This window comes from Caretta caretta, chromosome 1 (assembly GCF_965140235.1).
Source record: "Caretta caretta isolate rCarCar2 chromosome 1, rCarCar1.hap1, whole genome shotgun sequence".
NCBI lineage: Eukaryota > Metazoa > Chordata > Testudines > Cheloniidae > Caretta > Caretta caretta.
In genome coordinates, this window is record NC_134206.1 from 304944405 (window position 1) to 304967815 (window position 23411).

The 23411-nt window shown below is 40.1% G+C and overlaps 1 protein-coding gene across 1 annotated transcript in view; it reads right to left on the reverse strand.

The window, feature by feature from the left end:
• Positions 1 to 236: 236 nt before the first annotated feature.
• Positions 237 to 23411, reverse strand: part of PPP1R3A (protein phosphatase 1 regulatory subunit 3A) — a 39611-nt gene continuing 16436 nt past the window's right edge. Inside the window, exons 2-4 of the mRNA XM_048836930.2 lie at positions 6583 to 6641; positions 6336 to 6472; positions 237 to 4067 (exon numbers count right to left, since the gene is read on the reverse strand). Of these exons, the coding sequence (XP_048692887.2) occupies positions 1089 to 4067; positions 6336 to 6472; positions 6583 to 6641 (3175 nt within the window). The 3' untranslated portion in view covers positions 237 to 1088. The remainder of the gene's footprint in view (positions 4068 to 6335; positions 6473 to 6582; positions 6642 to 23411) is intronic.

Here is a 23411-nt window from a genome sequence, read left to right on the forward strand (position 1 = left end):
AACTACCTTGTTAGGGGCTATTGTGTACCGCCACAGCAGCACAATGGAGCCTTTTTGGAGGCAAGGCTCATGTCCCATGTTTTCCTTCAGGGTTTATTTTACTGTGCTCTAATGAGACCTAGTTAGCTTATAAAAAAAGGCCACAAACCCAATTCTGAACACGCCACACACAATCAAATCATTCACTCTTTTTTTTTTTTATTTAATGCTTTGAAGATACGAATGCCTTTCTTAAACAACACTGGTGAAAAACATCATTCAAAAGGTCTATCTGGAATAATTTTGAATTCAATTAAATTCTTCAGCTGTGTTACACAGTCTTCATTTACAAAAAATATATAAATATGATCTGAAGACAACCCATCTATAAATGTTTGTGCAAGTGAATGATAACAGGCTCATAGCTGTATCCTTCAGCTCGGTAGTATGAAAGTAGCTAATATATTCTGCTGAAGTATTACGTATTCAAAGTTACATAATGTTACTGGAGTCTAAGCTTGATATTTTCAGATATAAATATTATTATTGCACTAACTCAAAACAATGAAATAAAAAACTGAAAGAACTATTCAATCTACCAACAAATTTCACCTCTCAAAATGTATTGGTTAATTACAGTAGTAGATCACCATTTGCAAGATCAATATTAAAGTACTGACTTAGCCATAATGCCATTCCCCTGTTATCTACTGTATAAAACCTTAGAAAAACTCAGAAAAAAACATGAAGCTTTACTGCAAGAGAAATTAATGCAAGAAATGGTGTTTTTAAGTACTGCAGAGATATGAAGCATTGCAACCTCCCAGCCTGCTAAGGAGCAACATCTGTACTTAATTTTAACTTGACGTGCTTCAGATCTCATATTCATATAGGTATTTAATGATCCAAACATAATGGTCCTATATAGAATAATTACTTATATGAAGAAGCAAACTTCATATGTATTCCTTTTTGAAAGATGCTTCAGGAGAAAACTCGCTCTGGTTCTAAAAATGAATATTTCCTTTTAACAATTAAAATGCTTTAGGGTGGGGGGAAGTAATCAACCTCAAACCTTAAGTACAGTATGTAGACAATTAAACTTAATGTTATTCCTTTTTGACAGACTCCTTGCTTCTTCCTCCCTCCCAGTATAGCCAATACAAGGAAAATAGATAGAGTGCAAAGCAAACCATTAAATCATAGTGGTAGATTGTTACAACAAATACAACAAACAAGAGGAAATAAAAGATTCTGTAACTGATATGCTTTAAAACTAGAGACTCACTAGGTAAATTATGTGCTTCGCTTTTCTGGTCAGAAATATCTGAAGAATCAGAAATGTGCTGGTTTTCGTGCTCTGAGTCATCAGGCAAGTTTAATATTTTTCCCTCAGTTATTAAACCTTCAGATTCAGAGCTTGTCTCTTCTATTTCTTCAGTAGGCTCACTAATTAAAATCATTGGCCCTAATGACTCCTCTTGTCTGAACTCTGTTTGATGGAAACACTGGCCTGTATTCCTTTCTTTTCCATCACTTGAAGTCAACATGTCTGAAGTCTCAAGAACTTCTTTGTGTTCAACCTCAGCAGAGCTGTTTTTATTAATACATGTCATTTCACTTGGTAGGCTGAAAGAATATCCTGACTCAGCAGAAATATTGGCAATGGATTTGAATGCAGGGGCTGTAAATGGATGCTCCATATTTTCTACATCCGCAGTAACCACCTCAATAGACTCTTCAGAAGTTGTCGCTGGAGAGCTTTCATAATGACAACTGGGCACAATATTTGTATCAGAGGGTGGTGGTTTTGTTTCAGCTTTGGCACCTGAATGGGAAAGTGTTCCAAAAATGCTTTCTTCCTTATGAAGTTCTTCAGCTTCATCACTGTACAGACACTGCTCAGGATTCGGGGGAGCTTTCGGTGATTCTTCTGAATATAAATCCTGCTCCAAACCTGCTTTTCCTTCTACAGCAGAAGCCCGTAATGTTTCCTCTACAGGTGGATTATTTCGAGTGTCATGTTCTGCTTTGGAAACTTTTTCCTTGGTATTGCATACAGACATCATTTCTCCTTGCAGTGTTTCACGTACATGTGCATTATAAATATCTAAAACTGATTCCTTTTCAAATTCGGTGTCATATAATACACCCACTGTATTGCGTTGACAAAGAGTATAATGTGAACCATCATTTCTCCCTTCATGTGTATCAAACGCTGTTTCCTTTTCCTCTGTGGGCCTGTCACTTACTGCAGTCTCTTGAGGTAGCTTAGCAATTACTGCTTTTTCACTAGCAGACATTTTTTCTGAAGCACTTTCTGATGTTGTTTTAATTATATAAGCTGTACCTGCTTCTGCTTCCTCTATATTACCATGTTCAGCTACAGAAGACTTTTCACACCTCACTGTTTCTTGGCAGGTAAACAATTCTTCTGTGGGAGTAACATTCAAATACCTTGTCTTATCCCTCATTCCCAACGTGACTTCACCATCTGTTTGCTCTTTAATCTCTTCTGTTCTATTTTTCTCACTCTCTCTTTCTACTGGTTGACTTCCTAAAACACTCCACTTTTGATTTTCACACCTTGCCCTACTTTGATCATCTGTAACCACGCTGTCTGATTTCTCAATTTGAAGTTGACAAGGATCTGTCTCCAAAATATTTTTGTTTGTTGGGAAATTATCTTGGCTGTACATTCGATCCTCAAAAAGCTTATGATCATTCTCCTTAGTATCAAGCGTATCCTCTGGGTTCAATGACGCAGTACTTGTAGCTCTTGCTTTGCCAGTTGTCACTGCAAAGTCTGGGTAACCAGCGGGGAAAGTAGTCATTTTACTCTGAGTAGCATCAGGGTATCTACTGTCTGTTTTCCTCAAGTCATCACTTAACTCACTGTATTCCTCTTTCCCTGGTTTGCCTTCAACAGAGCTTGTGATTTCTTTTCCTTGACTTCTGTTGTCAGAGCTTCCCCTATCTTTTAGCCAAGTAAACTCTTTGAATTCATGACTGTCTTCAGCTCTTCTTTCATCAGCTACATGGGAAATCATCCGGTCTTCTGCTTGTGAAGGCTTGACTTCATGTTTATTATCTGAAGCTGATGGCAATGTTTTGGTTTTTGTTTCAGAAATATATTTTCCATGAACACTGAAAAGTTTCGGAGCTATGGTGTCAACACTCTCCTGCTCTTTAATTAGTCCTAACTCATCTAACTTGATTTCCTCCTCCTCTTTTCCTATATCAGAGTTATAGTCTTTCTTTGATACTTCTGCCACAACTTCTTTTTCTGTATACGGGCTTTTCGAGGAATCTATTGAGATATCAGAATGTGCAAAAGCATCAGCACATATATCTCCTCTTAAATGTACCTGATCTTTGCTTAAAATCATCTCACCTTTCTCTTCATGTTTGTCACTGTCTGGCAATACCGAGGTTAGCATTAGGTGAGATGTTTGCAGAATGTGTCGTTCTGGAGCTGGATTAGCATTGTCATCCAGTGCTTCGGTTACGCATGTATTTAATTGCATTGATTCATCATGCTCTGAAGAAATTGTTTCTGGTCTCATTTCACAGGCCTCTTTGTAGATATCAGCATCTTCCCCACTGATGAATAACCTCTCCATCATTTCGCTTCCTGAGGCACTATCTGTTTCACCTTTTGAAATATCTACATGGCTCATTCCTTGTCTGCTTAAGACAGTATCTTTAATATGGATAGTCACATTTTGCATTGTTCCAGGCAAATAATCCTGTGATAAAAGCATTTCACTGGTACCAATGCATTCCAAAGGCTGCTCAGTATTGTTTACAGAGCCTGCAGTAAGTTCCTTTGCTAATGGCTGACTATAATCATATTTTATGGAATACTTTTCGTTATCATGTAATTCTTTTCCTAGCTCTTGTAAAGTATTTTCTGAAGGGGAACTGATAGGCACAGGCTCCCTGAGCAAGTCAGTGCCTGTTTCCATAAGTGTTAGCTTATTCTCCAGTCCTTGGGCTTCATTTGGAAAATTAACTGGCTCTGTTGTGCATAAATTCCTTTCATCTCTGGAAGAAGTACCTCTAGTTCTTGTGAACTGCCGACTTAGCTGAAAAAATAGAATAGAAAAGAATGATCAGAACGAGCTCTATAAAAATATTCAAAATGAATGAGGCAAGCTTTCATTATGGAAAGTTTTGTTTTCTGTTTCAAAGCTTTTATGGAAACATGTTCCGAACAATTTGCAAAATTTTCATTGTATGTATTTTTTAACATATGTAATGAGATTTATAGTGCGTCTGAAAGAAAGACATCAATAGTATTCAGAATGCTGTTTCTTTATTCATGAATTCAGTAAGCTGCAAGTGCATTTTATACAAATGAAACCTAAAGAGAATATTCTCTAAATGGGAGGCTAACATTTCAGTTAGCTCTGCACATTCAGTTCTAGGGTTGTGAGTTTTTTGTTGGGTTTTTGTTTGTTTGTTTGTTTGTTTGTTTGTTTGGGTTGTTTTGTTTTGTTTTGTTTTTAGTGAGAGCATTGATACAGTACATCAAAGCCTGGTAACATTCAGTATTGTCCAGTAAAACAAAGACATGTTGCACACTGACAAGTACCGTTAGAATGATCTTTGCTTCATTTCTCTTAGGAACCATTTTGCAGACGTCAAACCAGAATGTTTTTAGACAATCTAGTAAGGCAGACATTGGGAATGAGATTAGTGAAGAAAAAGGCCAGAAACTAATCATTCTCCTTCCCTAGCTCCCAAATATCATATTGTATTATTCAGCTGTGCCTGCTTGTCATTGCACTCTCTCTTCACTTTAGGATACTCACACTGATAGCTCCATGCTGATCAATTAGAGGATAGCTTCTCAGGCACACCTTGTTACATTTACACTTGCTGTAGATATCCCCATTACAATTTCTCTTATTAATATGTTTTCTGCAAAGCCGCTGCAAACTATTAATAGTAAAACGTCACTCAAAGAAAAGTGAGGGAGCTAATGTCTCTGCAAATTCTGTTTTAATGACCCTCTGCCAACTGGTGCTCAAATGTATTTGAGCTCTTCGGTGATGCCAACTGTCAGGATTTAACAGTGAGATGCCTGTGGTTTTTTTGCTTCTCATAACTGACATTTGCATGATCTCAATAATTATATGCAAATCTTACGATTTCCCCTTCTTCTCACATAAGGCTCATGTTACTTGTCAACTGCACAGCTGTCTTGTGAGCCAATGCCTGTGGGTTTCAAAGATTTGATTGTATTTCCATCTATTATAGATCTTCATTGTTTAATTCATTAAAGAATGCATAGTACAAATTAACATCTAAATTACAGCTTCCCTCTTCATTTACTGTATGGACAATCTCTGTAATTTATAAACAAACTGTTATATTTGAACCTGCTCATTGTAACAGGGTAAATCAAGAAAAAAGATGTGATTTTTAGGGCCTTTTTAAAAAATATATGTTTTGTTTAAAAAAAAATGGAGATGTTGATTTTTCAGGCAGTAGGAGCTCCCACAATAGGTGACAACTTTGAACTTTCTTAAAGTTAGAGTTAAGAAAATTTCATACTTAAGTGTGAGGAAATAATTCTCCTCCCTATCAAAAAGACTGAGTGGCACTCCTCTTCCTCTCTGGTCTGATTCAGCATTCACATTTTCACAGACAGTAGCCATTTTAATCGATGATTATGAATCTATGTACCCAAAAGACATAAGCTCAGAACAGACACCGAGAATAATAGATGGCTGTATGTGTCTCATTTACTGCCATTTCTTCCTTCATGGTGCAAAATGCAAGCCAAACCATAAAAATCCCCAAATAGATTGAATGTTCACTGAATGTGAAATTTATGATAACAAATTTAATGCTAAATACAGGTCTAGAAAAGTCTACTGTAGTAGTTATATAATTTTTCCTGTTAAAACTATAGACATTGGAATTTTGTTCATGTAGTGTATTACATAGTTAATCTCTGAAACATCTGTAAGGCTCACAGTACCATAAATACAGGAATTTTACCAAACGTTAAGTGTTTATGTTAAGTATATACTCATCACAGAGGCTAGGAAGAGAGATCTTTGAAAGGTCACTGTTCTAATTCTTTGAAACGATCACTTAGATACTCTGATAAGGAGGTAACAGAGAGAAGCCATTAATTTAAGACCACAAGAACTTAATGAAATTTACTGAAATCACCTTCTATTGTTGATTCAGAGGGAGATACAATGAAAATACAGACTATGGTTTTACATTTGTAAATTAGTACATCCGTCAGTTCTGTTAAAAGGGGCTTTTTCACCACCTTTGATGTGTAAATGGATTCATATCATCTAACACTGTGGATATAATTGTATAACACTTACCAGAAACTCTAATTCTTTTTCATTATCTTCCTTATTATCTTCATTGCATTCAACATTTATATCTTTTACATTTTCATGATGCGATTCAATGTCTTTGTCCTTCTCATGTGAATAAACAATTTCGGGGATGTTTGCCACTGAAGAGTTAACAAAAATATACTTTAACATCCATTTGGACTGTTTGTTACATTATCTGTTTTAATTAACATGTGCAGTAAGGAAGAACTAATTAAACTAGCTGTTGTACCTGAAGTCCTTGAATTATTCCATATGTCTTCATCAGATATTGCCAATATTTCTTCTTTGCTGTTAAATGCAAAAGAAACTTAATGTGTTATTCTGCAACAAGTATTGTTCCAAATCCTTTTAGACCTAAACCTAAAGACAGCTGGTTAATGATGCACAATCTTTTATGTGATTTGAAATTTGGCAGAAATATAACCTTGCTGATCACAATTTTATAAAAGAAATTTTTTTGTAATGATGTGACATTAACCCTTGGTGAGAGAAGGAACTGATGGAGACATTCTAGTGAATGAAATTTACTGAAATCACCTTCTATTGTTGATTCAGAGAGAGATACAATGAAAACACCTGAAGATAAATGCTGAGTGCCCACTTCAATGGGAGTTGATGGCACTTAGGATCAAGCCCTTGCAAGGATGTAATCTCAAAAAAAAAAAAATAGAAAGGACAAATGTAAATTATAATATCAGTTGTGGATTCCATTTCCATGAGACAGAACATTTTTATGTTGGTCTCAGTGAATAAGTTTTGTGAATTGCAAGACCAGTTGTGGTACTGGAAATGGCTTTCTAATATTTTTCAATTAACTTTTTTTCTGTTCCATTTTACTCAAACTTCATTCAGTTGAACTGATATAACATTACTTCTGTCACCAAAAATTCCTTAATTCAGAAGGAGGATGTTAAAAGAATTTGGACATCTACTGTCATCACCTTTTCACAAAATCCTGCCTTTACTCCTCTGGGAACATAGGAATTAGCATCACAGAAATGTAGGATTGGAAGAGACCTTGATAGGTGATCTAGTCTAGTGCCCAGCACTGAGGGAGGACTAAGTAGCATCTAGACCATCCATGAGAGTTATCTGTGTTTAAAAACCTCCAGTAATGGATATTCCACAATCTCCCTAGGTAATCTGTTCCAGTGCTTAACTTCCTTTACTGTTAGAAAGTTTTTCCTAATGTCTAACCTAAATCTCCCATTCTGCAGTTTAAACCCATTGCTTCTTGTCCTCAGTGGTTAAGCCCATTACTTCCTGTCCTCAGTGGTTAAGAACAATTTATCACCCTCCTCTTTATAACAACCTTTTATGTACTTGAAGACTGTTATCATGTCTCTCCTCATTCTTCTCTTCTACAAACTAAACAAATCCATTTTTTCTGTCTTTCCTCAGAGATGGTGTTTTCTAGACCTTTAATAATTTTTATTGCTCTCTTCTGGACTTTCTCCAATTTGTCCACGTCTTTCCTGAAGTGTGGCACCAAGAACGGAACACAATACTCTAGTTGAGACCTAATCAGTGCTGAGTAGAATGGAAGAATTACTTCTCATGTCTTTTCTTACAACACTTCTGCTAATACATCCTGGAATGATGTTCCCTTTTTTTGCAACAGCATTACATTGTTGACTCATATTTCATCTGTGATCCACTATAATTCCAGATCCTTTTCTGCAGTACTCCTTCCTAGGCAGTCTTTTCCCATTTTGTATGTGTGCAACTGATTATTCCTTTCTAAGTGTAGTACTTTGCATTTGTCCTTATTGAATTTCATCCTATTTACTTCAAACCATTTCTTCAGCTTGTTCAGATAATTTTTAATTTTTTTAATACTATCCTCCAAAGCACTTACAACCCCCCTCTTCCCCCGCAGCTTGATATCATATGCAAGCTTTATAAGTATACTCTCTATGCCATTTTCTAAATAATTTATCAAGATATTAAACTGAACCAGACTCAGGACTGATCGCTGCAGGATCCCACTCAATATGCACTTCCTTTGACTGTGAACCACTGATAGCTACTCTCTGAGTAATGTTTTCCAACCAGTTGTTCACCCAACTTACAGTAGGTTCATCTAGGTTATATTTTCCATTTGGTTTATGGCAGGGATCAGCAACCTTTGGCACGCAGCCCATCAGGGAAATCCGCTGGCAGGCCGGGATGGTTTGTTTACCTGCAGGTCCGCAGGTTCAGCCAACCGCAGTTCCCACTGGCCGTGGTATACCATTCCAGGCCAATGGGGGCTGCGGATAGCAGCGTTAGCCGAGGGATGTGCTGGCCGCCACTTCCTGCAGCCCCCATTGGCCTGGAACAGCAAACAGCAGACAGGGGGAGCTGTGATCAGCCAAACCTGTGGACGCTGCAGGTAAACAAACTGTCCCGGCCCACCAGTGGCTTTCCCTGACCGGCTGTGTGCCAAAGGTTGCCGATCCCTGGTTTATGAGCTCATGTGAGGCAAGTCAAGATATATCACATCTACAAGTTCCCCCCATTCACAAGGCTTGTTACACTGTCAAAGAAGAATATTAGGTTGGTTTGACATGATTTGTTCTTGACAAATCTATGTTGACTGTTATTTATCACCTTTTTTTCTTTAGGGTGCTTACAAATTGAGTGTTTGATTATTTGCTCCACTGTCTTTCCAGTTACTGAAAGTTCAAGATGACTGGTCTATAATTCCCCGGGTTGTCCTGATTCCCCATTTTATAGATAAGTACTATATTTGCCCTTTTCCAGTCCTCCAGGATCTTTTCCATCCTCCACAAGGTCTCAAAGATAATTGCTAATCATTTAGAGATCTTTTCAGTTAGTTCCTTAAGTATTCTAGGATGTATTTCGTCAGGCGTTGCCAACCTGAAGACATCAAATGGTTAAAATAAAACACTTTGAGTCAAGAAATAGAAATGTTTCATTTTGAAATGGCAGAAACATTTCAACTTTTTCAAAATATGTTTCCTTTTTTGGGGCCAAAACTGTATGCTGAATTTGACCTAAATCTGCAAGTAGTTTTGGTGCTACAAAAAATTCATTTTTCAGCCAATGTACTGATATCTGTGACAAGCCTGAGAAAACAACCAAGATATTCTGTCTTCTTCTCCTATGCCTTATCCACAAGAACCAATCATACAAATGATATGTTTTTAAAACGTCAATTTTCCTAAGTCAGACAGCTGGGACAACCTGAATTCCGGCATTTCCTAACTTTTGAGTGCTTGACTTGCAACCTTAATGTTGAAGCAATGTTTTGAAGTAGTTTTGTATGTAATTTTCTAGGTTTGAAAACAATCTGAACAAAACAAAAATTCCATTGTGTGAGTATTATGACATGGGTCGTCAACTGGGTTTGAAACCAACCTCTTTATATTCACAACACAGACCTCTCCACTCGAGTGAAAAGAACAACCCATAGCAGTAACAGGCTGTTATACTCTTTGTGGCTATAAGGGACCAGAGGAAACATGACACACACTTTGTTTACATGTTTAAAAGGACAAAACTACCTATTTTTCCTAACTTTCTTCTGAGAAATGGATGGATTGCTTTTGCGGAAATTTATTTTAAAAATTCAACCTAAGGCAGAGAGCAAACATGGAAATCTTCAGACAAAATGGTTAAAGATTGGCCAAGTTATAAGCAGCTGAAAACAGGAGCTTAAAATGGAACGTTTTAGGCAACATTAACTCTAGGATCACTACCAACTTCAGGCAACATTAACTCTAGGATCACTACCAACTTCACATATAGGATATATTCAAAAAATACTTTAAACTCTCCAGTTACTCACTGAATATATACAAATTTAAATGATAAATAAGTACATTGGAAAACTAAACTGTTTAAAATCCAAACTCTAGTCCTCCTTCTTTTACATGTGACAACTTGATTTGGGGTTCTGTGTTTCTCCTGTGATACATATAAGGACTTCAGTTAATACCTAAAGCATATACATTATTACTTAGTCTGCCATGCCTCCAGCCTTCTTTCAAGTTCATCCTTAAACTATACTTCTTCTAAAAAGCCTACAAACATTAGTAATCTCCAGGGAGAAATGGTAATTAGATGGGAGAAAATGTCTATTACCATCAAGAGATATTAAACGTCACCATTCAGTGTCACTGCATTTCATTGCATCCATTTCCCCTTCCACTGTTTCTACATTGTTTATCTAGACTTTATGCCCATCAGGCTATCAGCCAATACTTCATACTCACCTGGAAAGTGCCTAGCTCATTATTGGGGTTATATAAAATATAAATAAAATAATAAATAATTAATGCAGCTCCTGTTTTATGTATTAATTATCTCATTGGTATTGCAGGAGACTCACAGGACTCTACATGCATCTCCCCATGTTTTGGCAGCCACAAAGCCTCTGTTCACTTTCAAAATAGACTCAAAGACTCTAAGGCCAGAAGGGACCATCGTGATCATCTAGTCTGACTCCTGCACATTTCACGCCACAGACCCTCACCCACCCACTCCTGTAATAGACCCATAACCTCTGACTGAGTTCCTGAAGTCCTCAAATCACAATTTAAAGACTTCAAGTTACAGAACGCCCACCATCTACACTAGTTTAAACCTGAAAATGACCTGTGTCCCATGATGCAGAGGAAGGCAGAAAAAAATGTAGGGTCTCTGGTAATCTGACCTGGGGGGTGGGGATTCCATCCTGATCCCAAATATGGCAGTAAGTTGAACCCTGAGCATTCCGGCAAGACACAACAGCCAGACACCTGGGGAAGAATTATCTGTAGTAACTCAGAGCCTCCTCATCTAGTGTCCCATTACTGGCCATTGAGGATATTTGCTACCAGCAGATGCAGATTGGCTAAATGCCATTGTAGGCAGTTTCATCATACCATCCCCTCCATAAACTTAAAAAGCTCAGTCTTTAAGCCAGTTAGGTTTTTTGTGCCCACTATTCCCCTTGGAAAGCTAAACATGTTGATGGTCAGTTTGTATCCATTTGTTCTTGTGTCAACATTTGTGCTTAACTTAAATGACTCCTCTCCCTCCCTGGTATTTATTCCTCCGATGTATTTATAGAAAATACTCATATCTCCCTTCAGCCTTCATTTGCTTAGGCTAAATAAGTGAATCTCTTTGAGTCTCCTCTCATAAGGGAGGTTTTCCATTCCTCTGATCATCCTCGTAGCCCTCTGCACATGCTCCAGTTTGAATTCATCTTTCTTAAACATGGGAGACCAGAACTGCACAATGGTATTCCAGATGAGGTCTCACTAGTGCCTTGTATAACGGTACTAACACCTCCCTATCTCAGCTGGAAATATCTTGCCTGATGCATCCTCAGAATGCATTAGCCTTTTTCATGGCCGCATCACACTGGCAGCTCATAACCATCCTGTGATCAACCAATACACCCAGATCTTTCTTCTCCTCTGTCACTTCCAACTGATAAGTCCCCAGTTTATAGCAAAAATTCTTGTTGTTAGTCCCTAAATGCATGACCTTGCACTTTGCACTATTAAATTTAATTCCATTCCTATTACTCCGGTTTTCAAGGTTGTCCAGATCTTCTTGTGTAATATTCCAGTCCTCCTCTGTATTGGTAATACCTCCCAACTTTGTGTCATCTGCAAATTTTATTAGCGCACTCCCACTTTTTTGCCAAGATCAGTAATAAAAATGTTAAATAAGATTAGACTCAAGACTGATCCACTACTAACCTCCCTCCAGACTGACAGTTCACCTTTCAATATGACCCATTGTAGTCTCCCCTTTAACCAGTTCCTTATCTACCTTTCAATTCTCATATTAATCCCCATCTTCTCCAAGTTAACTATGTGGAACTGTATTAAATCCCTTACTGAAATCCAGTTAGATTTGATCTACTATATTTCCTTTATCTAAAAAAATCAGTTATCTTCTCAAAGGAGATTAGGTTGGTCTAGCACAATCTATCCTTTTTAAAACCACGTTGTGTTTTATCCCAATTACTGTTTACTCAATGTCCTTAATTACTTTCTCTTTCAAAATTTTTTCTAAGACATTGCATGCACTGGAGGTCAAACTAACAGGCCTATAGTTTCCTATATAACATTTTTTCCCTGTCTTAAAAATAGGTACTATATTAGCAATTCTCCAGTCATAGGGTAAAACCCCCCAGTTTACAGATTCATTAAAAATCTTTGTAATTTGGGCTTGTACTTTCATGTGCCAGTTTATTTAATATTCTTTGATGGAGATTATACAGGTCCCTAATTTAGTCTCATTAAACTGTTTAAATTTGACCTCCACCTCGGATGTGGTAATTTTTACTTCCATATCCTCATTTCCATTAGCCAGGCTGCCACTACCCCTAAGGTCCTCATTACCCTTATTAAAAACTGAGGCAAAATATTTGTTTAGGTATTGGTCCACGCTTAGATTAGCTTTAATCTCCACTCCATCTTCAGTGCTTAGTGGTCCCACTTGTTCTTTTCTGGTTTTCTTCTTATTTACATGGTTATAGAACCTTTTACTGTTGTTTTTAATTTCCTTTGCAAGGTCTGACTCTGCATGCCTTTTGGCAGTTCTCTATTTTCCCCTACAGTTTCTGACCTCCAAGAGATAACTTTCCTTTCTGATCCATCCGATCTCCCATTCCTTGTAGGCTTTCTGCTTTCTCTTAACAACCTGTTTGAGATGCTTGCTCATTCAGCTTGGTCTGCAACCCTTCCCTATGATTTTTCCCCTTGCTTGGGATACAGGCTTCAGATAGTTTCTGCAACTTTGACTTAAAGTAATTTCAAGCCTCCTCCACATTCAGATCCTTGAGTTCTTCGGTCCAGACCACTTCCCTAATTAATTGCCTTAATTTTATAAAGTTTGCCCTTTTGAAATCAAGGACCCTAGTTGCAGATCTATTTTTGTTTATCCTTCCATTTAGTTGAACCAAGATTGTCCCCTACAACCAGTTCTTCTATGAGTTCCTTATTACTCACCAATACCAAATCTAAAAGAGCATCACTTCTTGTAGGTTCAGTGACTATTTGGTATTCCTTTTAATCAACACGTGTGTTTAGATAATGATATGGAGCCATAAAAGGCCAGGAGAATACCCATATGGAGTTTCCATTCAGATGGGAAGTCTTTGGGGCCACATGGATGGGTAGGTGTCTTGGGGTATATCTACACTGCATTTTAGAACATGCAGCAGTGAGTGTCAGAGCTCCATGGGATTTCACTATGGTGCTAAAAGCAGCTGAGTAGCTATTTAGGCTTGGGCTCTGAAACCTACCCTCCTCCCCAGGGCTTAAAGCCTGAGCTCCAGCCTGAACATCTACACAGCTGTTTTCATAGCCATAGCCTGAGCCCCACAAGCCTGAGTCAGTAGCCCTGGGCTCTAAGACTTACTGCCACAGGTTTTAAAAAGCAGTGTATCCTTAGCATCCCAACTCCACAGATCTTGGGGATCTATGTGGATAGGTTGTCTCAGTCATGTGAATGCAGATGCATCCTGTGTTGGGGAGCGTATCCTACACAAGCTCCGAAAGGGTTGATGTGGGCCTGAGACACCAATTAACCAGGTGGCCACCTGGACCAAGAGCCAGACTTAACTGACGATGAAGCCCAGCTGGGGAGGGGCAGGGAGAGAACTACAAACAGAGGAAGTTGAGAGCAGAAGAGATCTGGAACTTCACAGGAGAGTGTCATTAGCCTAACCCTTTATAACAGCATCATAAATGACCTTTCAAAGACAATGAGCGCAGGAACAGGCATCACATTATTTGCTGATGATTCTGCTATATGGACCAAAAGCAGAAAGAATCAATAAGGCACTTCAGAGGAGTACAGAATGAGAAAACAAGTGGGTCTGAAAGTTCCGCATTGACAAAACTAAGGGAATGATGTTCACGATATGGAAGATTAAAAAGAAGTAAAATTATAAATACAGCAGATAAATATAGTGAAAAAGAAACAAACTCGTAGGTGTGATATTTGATAACAAGCTGATCTGGAGGGGCCATATTGAAAATATTATAGATAAGTGAAAAGGAAGAATCAACTTATTTATAAGCAAATATGGAAGCTCCGGGGGAGCAGATAAGAAAATGGTGATAATACTGTTTGGAGGACTAATCAGATCTATTACTTAGTATGGCTGGCAGGCCTTTAGGTCAGCATAGAAAACAAATCTGAGAAAACTAGACTGTATCCAAGCACAGGCATTGCAGATAGCATGTGGTGCCTTCATTATTATGATTCTGTGTGTGATGCAGTTAGCCACCAGAGAAATGCTTATCACTCTTAGAATGAAGTGCCTAGACTTAACCTTTTGGGCCAGACCACTAGGTAACACTGAAGATGATAAAACTAAACTAATATATGCTGATTGTTGCATATTAAGTGGAAACCAAGTAGGACAGAAACTCAAAATTCCTCATGTAAGTAAGGTAAAGAAGTGGATAAAGGATCTCAGTGAAAAGAAAGGCTTAAAAGAAGCCAAAATCTATAGTTATGGGAAAATACTCTATCACTGGAAAACAAGACAGACATTGAATTATATAATAAACAAAAGCAAAAGAATGATAAATCAATATACCTGTGAGAAGTGGGGACACTATTGCCAAATGTATTCTGACAGCTCCAAAGAGGAAGGAATGGGTAGAGTGGGAACAGCTTTCTGTGTGCCCACATTTGGGGTCAACAAAACCGTAAGACTAACTATCTTTATCTCTGTCTTTACAGCTGAGCTAACAGGGACATTGTTAAAAGCCACTAACTTGGCTTTTACATGTACAGCCAGCTGCCATGGCCATCCTGTCTGATTCCTTATCAATGTTGCAGGTACTATACAATGGCAAGTCTGACAGCAGAAATGATATACTTAATGGGGGGGGGATAGCTCAGTGGTTTGAGCATTGGCCTGCTAAACCCAGGGTTGTGAGTTCAATCCTTGAGGGGGCCATTTAGAGATCTGGGGCAAAAAATGGGGATTGGTCCTGCTTTGAGCAGGGGGTTGGACTAGATGACCTCCTGAGGTCCCTTCCAACCCTTGTATTCTATGATTCTATGAATGAAATATTACTACTAACAACCGGATTTCCACAACTGGATATGACCATAGCAATAGCATGGATCCCTGCACATGTAGGGATAGCTGGCAACATTTTGGCAGACAAAGAGGCTAAAAATGCTATTAAGCATGAACTTGATCTAGAAGAAAAGGAGTACTAGTGGCACCTTAGAGACTAACCAATAGTACTCCTTTTCTTTTTGTGAATACAGACTAACATGGCTGCTACTCTGAAAGTTATGAAAGAAAGAAAAATATGAATGATGCTGCAGAATCAGCACTCTCCCACAGACTACAGCTTGGTCCCCTCTGCTGGTAGAAGAGGAAGGGACAATCTAGCTCTTAAACAGCAAAACACAACTTAGTTTCCAATGCAGATACACATTTGGAATGCAAATCTGGGATTTTCAAAGAGTTTCATCCTGATTATCCTTGGGTTTTGAATTTTCAGTGAGAGCACTTAGCACTACCCAAATGGGAAACCCCCTGAATTCTTTGGCAGTATTACAGCCACTATGACAAACAGCTAAACATCTCAAGGGGTATGGGTTTCAGCAAATTCTGCCTTTGTGAGTTCAGCCTTTTTTCCTTCTTAAAATGAATGAAGTACATCTCTAATGAAGTATATCAGGATCTTAAGGCACACCACTGCATACACAAAAGATGGTTATGAGCATATGATTCATCCCAGTGATGAAACTCTTCATTGGCTCTTCTAAAGTTGTGTTGAAAGGATTTTCAGGGGTACACACTCACTTAATTTACAATAAGATTAACAATAACAAAATATGACTATGCAAAATGTTAATGTTCCTGAAGGGAGATGACACCTGACAATATCTGAAAATTTACATGAGTTGCAATACCTGCAGGGAGATTGCAGTGCAAAATTCTCTATTCTTTGTTTTTCATCTTGATTTCTGGATCACAGAATAATCCAGTACTTGATTTCTGATCACTGCTGCCATTTCCCAATATAGGCGCTGACTCTGTGGGTGCTCCGGGGCTGGAGCACCCACGGGGAAACATTAGTGGGTGCTTTGCACCCACTCTCAGCCAAACTCCCCGCTCCACTCCCCCACCTCACCACCTCCTCCGCCTCCACCTCCTCCCAGCACACCGCGTCTCCACTCCTCCCCTGCTCCCAGCGCTTGCCGCCGCCAAACAGCAGTAGCAAGCTCTGGGAGGGAGGGAGGAGGAGCGGGAACGTGGCACGCTCAGGGGAGGAGGCAGGGAAGAGGCGTGGCTGGGGCAGGAATTGGGGGAAGGAGTCAAATAGGGGCAGAGAGGGGGCGGAGTTGGGGCAGGGATTTGGGAGAAGGGGTTGGAATGGGGCAGGAGGGGGCAGGGCAGGGATGGAGTCGGGGCGGGGCTGGGCGCAGAGGTGGGTTGAGCACCCACCGGCACCAGAAGAAGTTGGTGCCTACGATTATGTATATATCTGAATGGATAGTTATGCTTTCTGTGTGTTCTAATGTAACTCCTTTAATACAATCTATTAGAGTTACCTTCAAAGACCACCCAGAAGATTCAGCTAGTGCAACATGTGGTTACCTGCCTCATAAATTGTACAGGTCAATATGAACATATAATGCTTGTGCTTTGTTTTTTGCACTGTCACATATCTGCTTCCAGGTACAATTCAAGGTACTAGTTAATATCTATAATATTCTGAATGTCTTAGGAACTGGATATTTCAGAGGCCCTCCCTTTACAGTCCTCTAATGGAAATTTTATTCTTCTAGGATGTTCTACTCCTAGGGTCTAGCGTTGACCCTCAGGACAGCTGGCAGGGTATTCTTTATAAATATGCCACTAGTAACTCCCAGGATAAATTTTCTCCAGTGCACAGTTCATCATGGCCCAACTCCTGAAAATTTTCGAAAGCAATGCAAGTTGAATTTGTTTGCTCTGACTTCTTAGATTTGGGCCTACAGCCAAAGGCTACTAATCTCTGCAATGGGTAGTGTTGCTAGAGGTTATAGTGGTTTTAATTTACACAAATTGTTGGCAGAAGTTTGTAGTGGTTTTAATGTATACAAATAGATGGCAGAAGTTGTTTCTGTATGCTTGTATGCCCTGCACCCACCAATCACAATGATAGGTGTGATATTCATAAATGCTGTATCTTATACCTTTCTAAATTGAGATTTATTTTATGGAACTCAGGGGCCAGGCTCCAGTCTGAGCCCAGATATCTACAATGCAATTCTATAGCCCTGCAGCCTGAGCGCCACAAGCCCAAGTCATTGGCTAGAGGCCAGCTGCAGGTTTTTATTGCAGTGTAGACATATGCTTTGACACAAGCATTAGGAGAGTCCATTGAAAGACTCTACAGAGTAGCTGTTAATTTGTTTTAGTAAAGGTTTAATATTAATTAAAAAACCTACCTCTAATTACTAGGTAAAGTAAAAGAAGTGAAGAAAATCTTTATATTATACTTCTTAAGGAAAAACCACAGTCTCGATGGTATGTATACTCCTGAACAAAAATGGGAACCAGGAAGGCAAGAAGTAAACCAGCATAGCATTCTAGTCTTCAGGCTCATGGAGGGATACGGGTGTGGCTAGTGGGCCAATGAACTTCATGGATCACAAACATGGAAATATTGAACAGTGCATTTGACCATTCCATGTGGTATTGGACACACGGCAGAGGCAAGGAGGCTACTGCAGGATGGGGTTGTAGAGCCTATTCTGCAGTTCTACACACAAAATCCCCTTCCCCAGGCTATGTATTCTTTTCAAACATTGCACCCAATAAGGGGAAAGGTGGACATTCAGTATAAAGGTAAATAGGAAAATCATTGTTACTGCAGGAATCAGTGTATATTTCTGATTTGCTTACCTCTAAATTTTGCCAAAAATAAAACTGAACACTGCTTGTATGAACTGTGTGCTCCCATTTGGAGCTGACATTAATGAATGCAAAGCCCTTTTCTCTCTGTTTGTAACATCAAATTAATTAGCTCCATTCTGACATTGGTATATTTTTCCCATGCAGTTCAGGGCTTTAGCATTTTTCTTCCTTTTTCCAAAGGGCATCTTTAGTGCTTTTTATCTACCATAAGAAGCATGCATCACTTCTGTGTTTCAAGACTAAATACTATCTATTATAAAAACGGATTGTGATGTGATGACTTGGGCCTGTGCTGGCAAAATGCTTTTCAATTGTTATACTACATGGCAAATTGCCCAAACAATTGCTGTAAATGCATGAGCCATAAACTGTACTGCCAAGGACACTGGTAGGTTAGCTCCAACAAAAGAAACAATTAGAGTCTTGAGGTGAAAACAACAGAGATGAGGTGACAATTATCGAAAAGGCAGAATATCTAATTTAATTATGTAAATATAGGTTTGTGGATAACACTGATACTTTTAATGTGTGCAGGATTTATTAAGTGGAATAGAATATTTTGTAGTTTCAAAATGGGACCATATTTTTTTGTTTTTTTAGTATGATGTCTGATTAGGGTGACCATATTTCCCTATGCTGAATATGGGACACCTGGTAAAATTACTCATATTCAAGCGAGTTCAATGGCAATCTATCAGAATTATCAGTACAAACATTCAAATTAACATCAAGTTGACTGAGCCATTGTTAAAAAGAAATACTGCGTAATTGGATTCTTTTTATTTACCTTCTTATCTTTAAGGTTTTAGGGTTCACACGGGGAGGGTGACACAAACACCACTACCCCTCACACACACACAGGGAGAGATGACACACACACACTCCTATACCCCTCTCTCACATGGGGTGGGGGTGACCAACCAACCCCACCCTCCCTGCCAGCTGCTCTCAGCCCTCCATGCCTGGCTGGGCCCCTGGGACATACCCACCTCTCCTGGTATCCAGTGCCATGTCTTCCCAAGGCAACGAGCGGTCACATTCCCCGCTCCCCAGATTTCTGCCAGGGTTCAGACCAGAATGTGGCCAGCAGCAGCCTTTTGGCACTGTGTGGGAAGGAAGGGACAGGAGCTACTTCCAGCCACAGGGAAGGAAGGGGGGCTGGGAGGGAGGGATGACCTGGCCTGTGTCTTTGCAGAGCTCATCTCTTCTCTCCCTCCCTCCCCACCCCCTAGCCCTCCACCATGTGGCTGGAAGCAGCTGCCCACACAGTGCCCACACAGTGTCAAAAGGCAGCTAACTCCTCCAGGCTGCTGCTGGCCACTGACATAACCCAGCCACCTCCGGCTACAGCATGGGCAGAAAGGGGTTAAGCTCTAAGGATGCTTTGTGCACCAGAGCCCAGAGAACCTGACTTCAGGGGCTTCAGTGTACCCAGCCAGAGAGGTGGCTCAGCAAGGGAGAGTGCCTAGGGGACAAAGCAGCCCCACGCTCCCTGGGGCAGAACCCAGGGCAGGGCGGGGGATGGGTGAAGAGGGTGCTAAGCCTCCCCTGGGGCTGCTGTGGAGCCTGCAGGTTCGGGGCATTAACAGGCTGGAAATTGCCCCCACCCCCTCCCGCTACTCCAGAGCTTAGCTGAGAGGCGGAGAGGCTTCCCAGGGCTTGGCTCCTCCTGGCCAGCATCCTGGGTCAGAGGGTCTTGGGCTTTCCCAGGGCACCGGCCCAGCCAGAGGCAGTGGGGGAAGGAAGGAGCCTGCCGGCCAGGTTGTTGGTGAGCTGGGTGCTCCAACCAGGGCCTGGTTCTCCACCCAGTGCTGGAAATGGGATGCGCCCTGCTGGAGGGGGGGGGGGGGGGGGTCAAAGGGGCATGGAGTAGCAGTGGGCATGGGGGGCCAAGGGGCAAAGCAGGGAGAGGACAGCAAGAGGGGGAGCACATAGAGGGCCAATAGGTGGGCAGCAGAGGTGACACGTTACCGGCCACTGCCTGGCACCCGCCCACACTCACCAACTACTGCAGCGCACAGCCCGCACCGTCTGGAAATGGGATGGGGGCTGGGGCCCTGCTGGCTGAGAGCCGGCACACAGTAGGGGCTGCACTGATGGAGCAGCAGGGGGAGCGGCTAGCCCTACATGCTGAGTGTTCGCCCTGCCACCAGCCTTGCACATCCATCCCCATTGTTGGCAACTGGACCCTCCCACTCACCACTGGTGGGCGAGTGGGTGGCGATCAGGTATCTGGCCAGCAGTAGGACTCGCTAGTACTGATGCGGGAGGGGGGTGAGAGACAGAAAATACAGGACAATTTGCCTGCTTTTTAGAAAAAGTCGGGGCACCTGCAGGAGGGCTTCAATACGGGACCGTCCCTTTAAAAACGGGACTCTGGTCACCCTATATCTGATGCATTTGTGAACAGCTGTTGAAAACACGCTCCCATTATACTAACTCTGCCCCAATTATTAGCCGCCTATTCATTTTTTTTATCTTTTTTAGTGTTTTGTTGTTCTAGGTCTGATTTGACCAAAATATTTTCTTTTGAGAAGCTTGTAAATGCTTAGAGTATTACAGCAATCATTATTTCAGTTTCAGTCTACACACTTCGCTGCTTTATCATCATCATGAGAAAAGTTTCATCCTTCAGCAGCTCCTGCTGAGACAGTCTTAAACTCAGAGAAGGTTGCAGAGAAGAGACACTTTTCTTTATAGCAGACTGTATGTAATTTGCTAGAAATTAAGGGAGGACACCTTTCTTTGGAAATCACATCCAGACACAGAATGAGGCTTTATTCAATTGTCAGAAAGAATTCTGAGCCTTTAAAGCCACTTTTGCTGTATACAGTCATCAGGATGCAGACAAAACAACAACAACAAAATAAAACAGGAAGATGTTTTCGATGGTCTATACTGGATGTAAAGAATATAAGAAAAATTCACATTGCCATTTAAGTAAATAAGGAGAACAAAACCACCATTATCTCTTTAATTAATGACAGGGGGATAAAGTTCAGTGAAATCAAATTCAGCTATTAAATCCCACTGGAGAGTGCAAAAGAACTGAGTAAAAAATTGTGACTGGCTAAGAGGAAAAGTTGCTAGGCACGTAAACAAGACTAGAAGGTGTGCAGGGGAAAGAGAGAGATGAAGTGTACAACAGGGAAAAGGTAGAGGCAAGAAGGCAATCAGCACTACAGCATATATGAGTTCTAGAGCAACAACTCCGTTAGAAGGAACAAAACATGACAGTGACTCTTGGACACAGGCAGAGGGAATTTTTATGAACTCATGCCCTTTTTCAGGGAAGTGTCCCAAATCATGCTCAGATTGCTGCAAACTATTAAGAGAAACAGTTATTAGTCATGCATTTCAACCAGAAGAGCCACAAATGGGTCAGAAGCTGGTTGTGGAGAAATTGGGGAGTGTTGGGGAAGAAAGGGATCTCATTGCCTGTTGAGGGATGAAAAGTTCATCCATTGGAGTTGACACCGGGGTTTCCTAATCCTGTTGAGTGGCCAAGGAGACTCATGTAACTATCAGTGGTAAGGCCAAAGCAGCATGGGGTCATGCAAATCTTTAACATGTAACTTGAAATTAAACCGTGGATTAGCCATCATTTGCGGTTTCATTGTCACTTCCCTTCTTTTCAGTTTTATGTAGGTTACAATTCAGATTAAAGAGGAATTCTAAGCAGAAATGTATGGCTCCTGTGATAATATATATCTTTAAGTTCTCCTCTATGGTCCGAAAACAATTTTTTTTTTACACTTTTTCTAGTGGAAATGGATACATTACCTTTCTTTCAGTATCAGTATAGACTTTTTCTTTCTACATGAGCACTGTTGCTAGGAAGCAAAGTTCATGTTTTCTGTGTTTGTACCTTTTAAGATGCTATTAAATGTATTCCAGGTAAATATCTTTGGCTGGTGTTTATATACTTGTAATATTCTTTTTCGTATGACTCTAAGAAAAACGGAGAATTGGGAAACACAACAGCAGATTACCTTCAATATAGACAAGAACAAGGTAAGGCATATTTGTATATTGATAGGTTCTGCATTAGTTCTTACTTCTCAAGAAAAGATCTAGAAATTATAGTAGAAAGTTTCGTGAACCCACCTGCTTAATGTACAGCATCAGTAAAAATGGTTTTAGCTTTGTTAAAAGGTAAAAATTTTGTGCCATTAGTGGAGATTCTATGACACTGAAGTCATATGTAAAATTTGATACCTTATTGCAAATCTATACAAAATTGCTTTTCCAGAGACTTATTGTAGTACTAGGAGTTTATGTTTTATGTATTTTGTATAATTTAGAATGAAGGATAAAGAATAATAATGTAGCATGTATTAAATGTATTGATGTATGATATGATTTGACCATATTCTGCCAGCCACCCTTTCTGAAAGTGTCCTAATGTCCCACTGGTAAAGATGCATTAGCCAGAATCTTGTCTCTGAAGCTGATTTCAAGGCAACAGTAACAGACCTTTAGGGTCACCACTTTGTTGTAGGTTTAGCATTTTGAAGTAAGTAAAAGAATGCAATGATTGTTTTCTCCTGCATTGCAATTTGCAGTTCCTGTTCAAATGCTTTGTGTAAATCAATTTTGTTTTGTGTGTGAATGAGGAATGTCTGTGTTAGAAGATAAGTGTGAAGGCCATCACCGGACCAGATGTTCTAGGGAGGAATCGAGGATGGACATAAAGGCACCAGGAGATTGCAACTCACCCCTATTGAGATGTCAGAGGAGGGCAGATTGACGACTCTAAAAGATGTGGCAGGCACCCATCAATAGGGACAAGATAGCTGTGATCAAAATAAGCATGGGATAACTCCCTGAGAGACTGATGAAAGAACAAGATAAAGGATGAGAAGAACAATTTAAGAAAACAAGCACTCATCAAATGACAATTGATTACAGCATGACAGTGCAAAACTCATTGGTCCCAATGAAGGAAAATCACTATATAATAAACAGGATGCTTTACCATGAAACTTTGGGTTCATCCTGCCAAGACCTCCCCAGAAGCTTCGTGTCGCGACTGACAGAGCCTGGCTCCTCTCTACCCATGATCAACCTAGCTGGCCACTAGATTGATCCAGACTCTCAACTGGTAACTATAACATCGACCCCAACCCCTCCCAGAGCCTGCACCCCCCCTTTGGCCCCCAAACTCC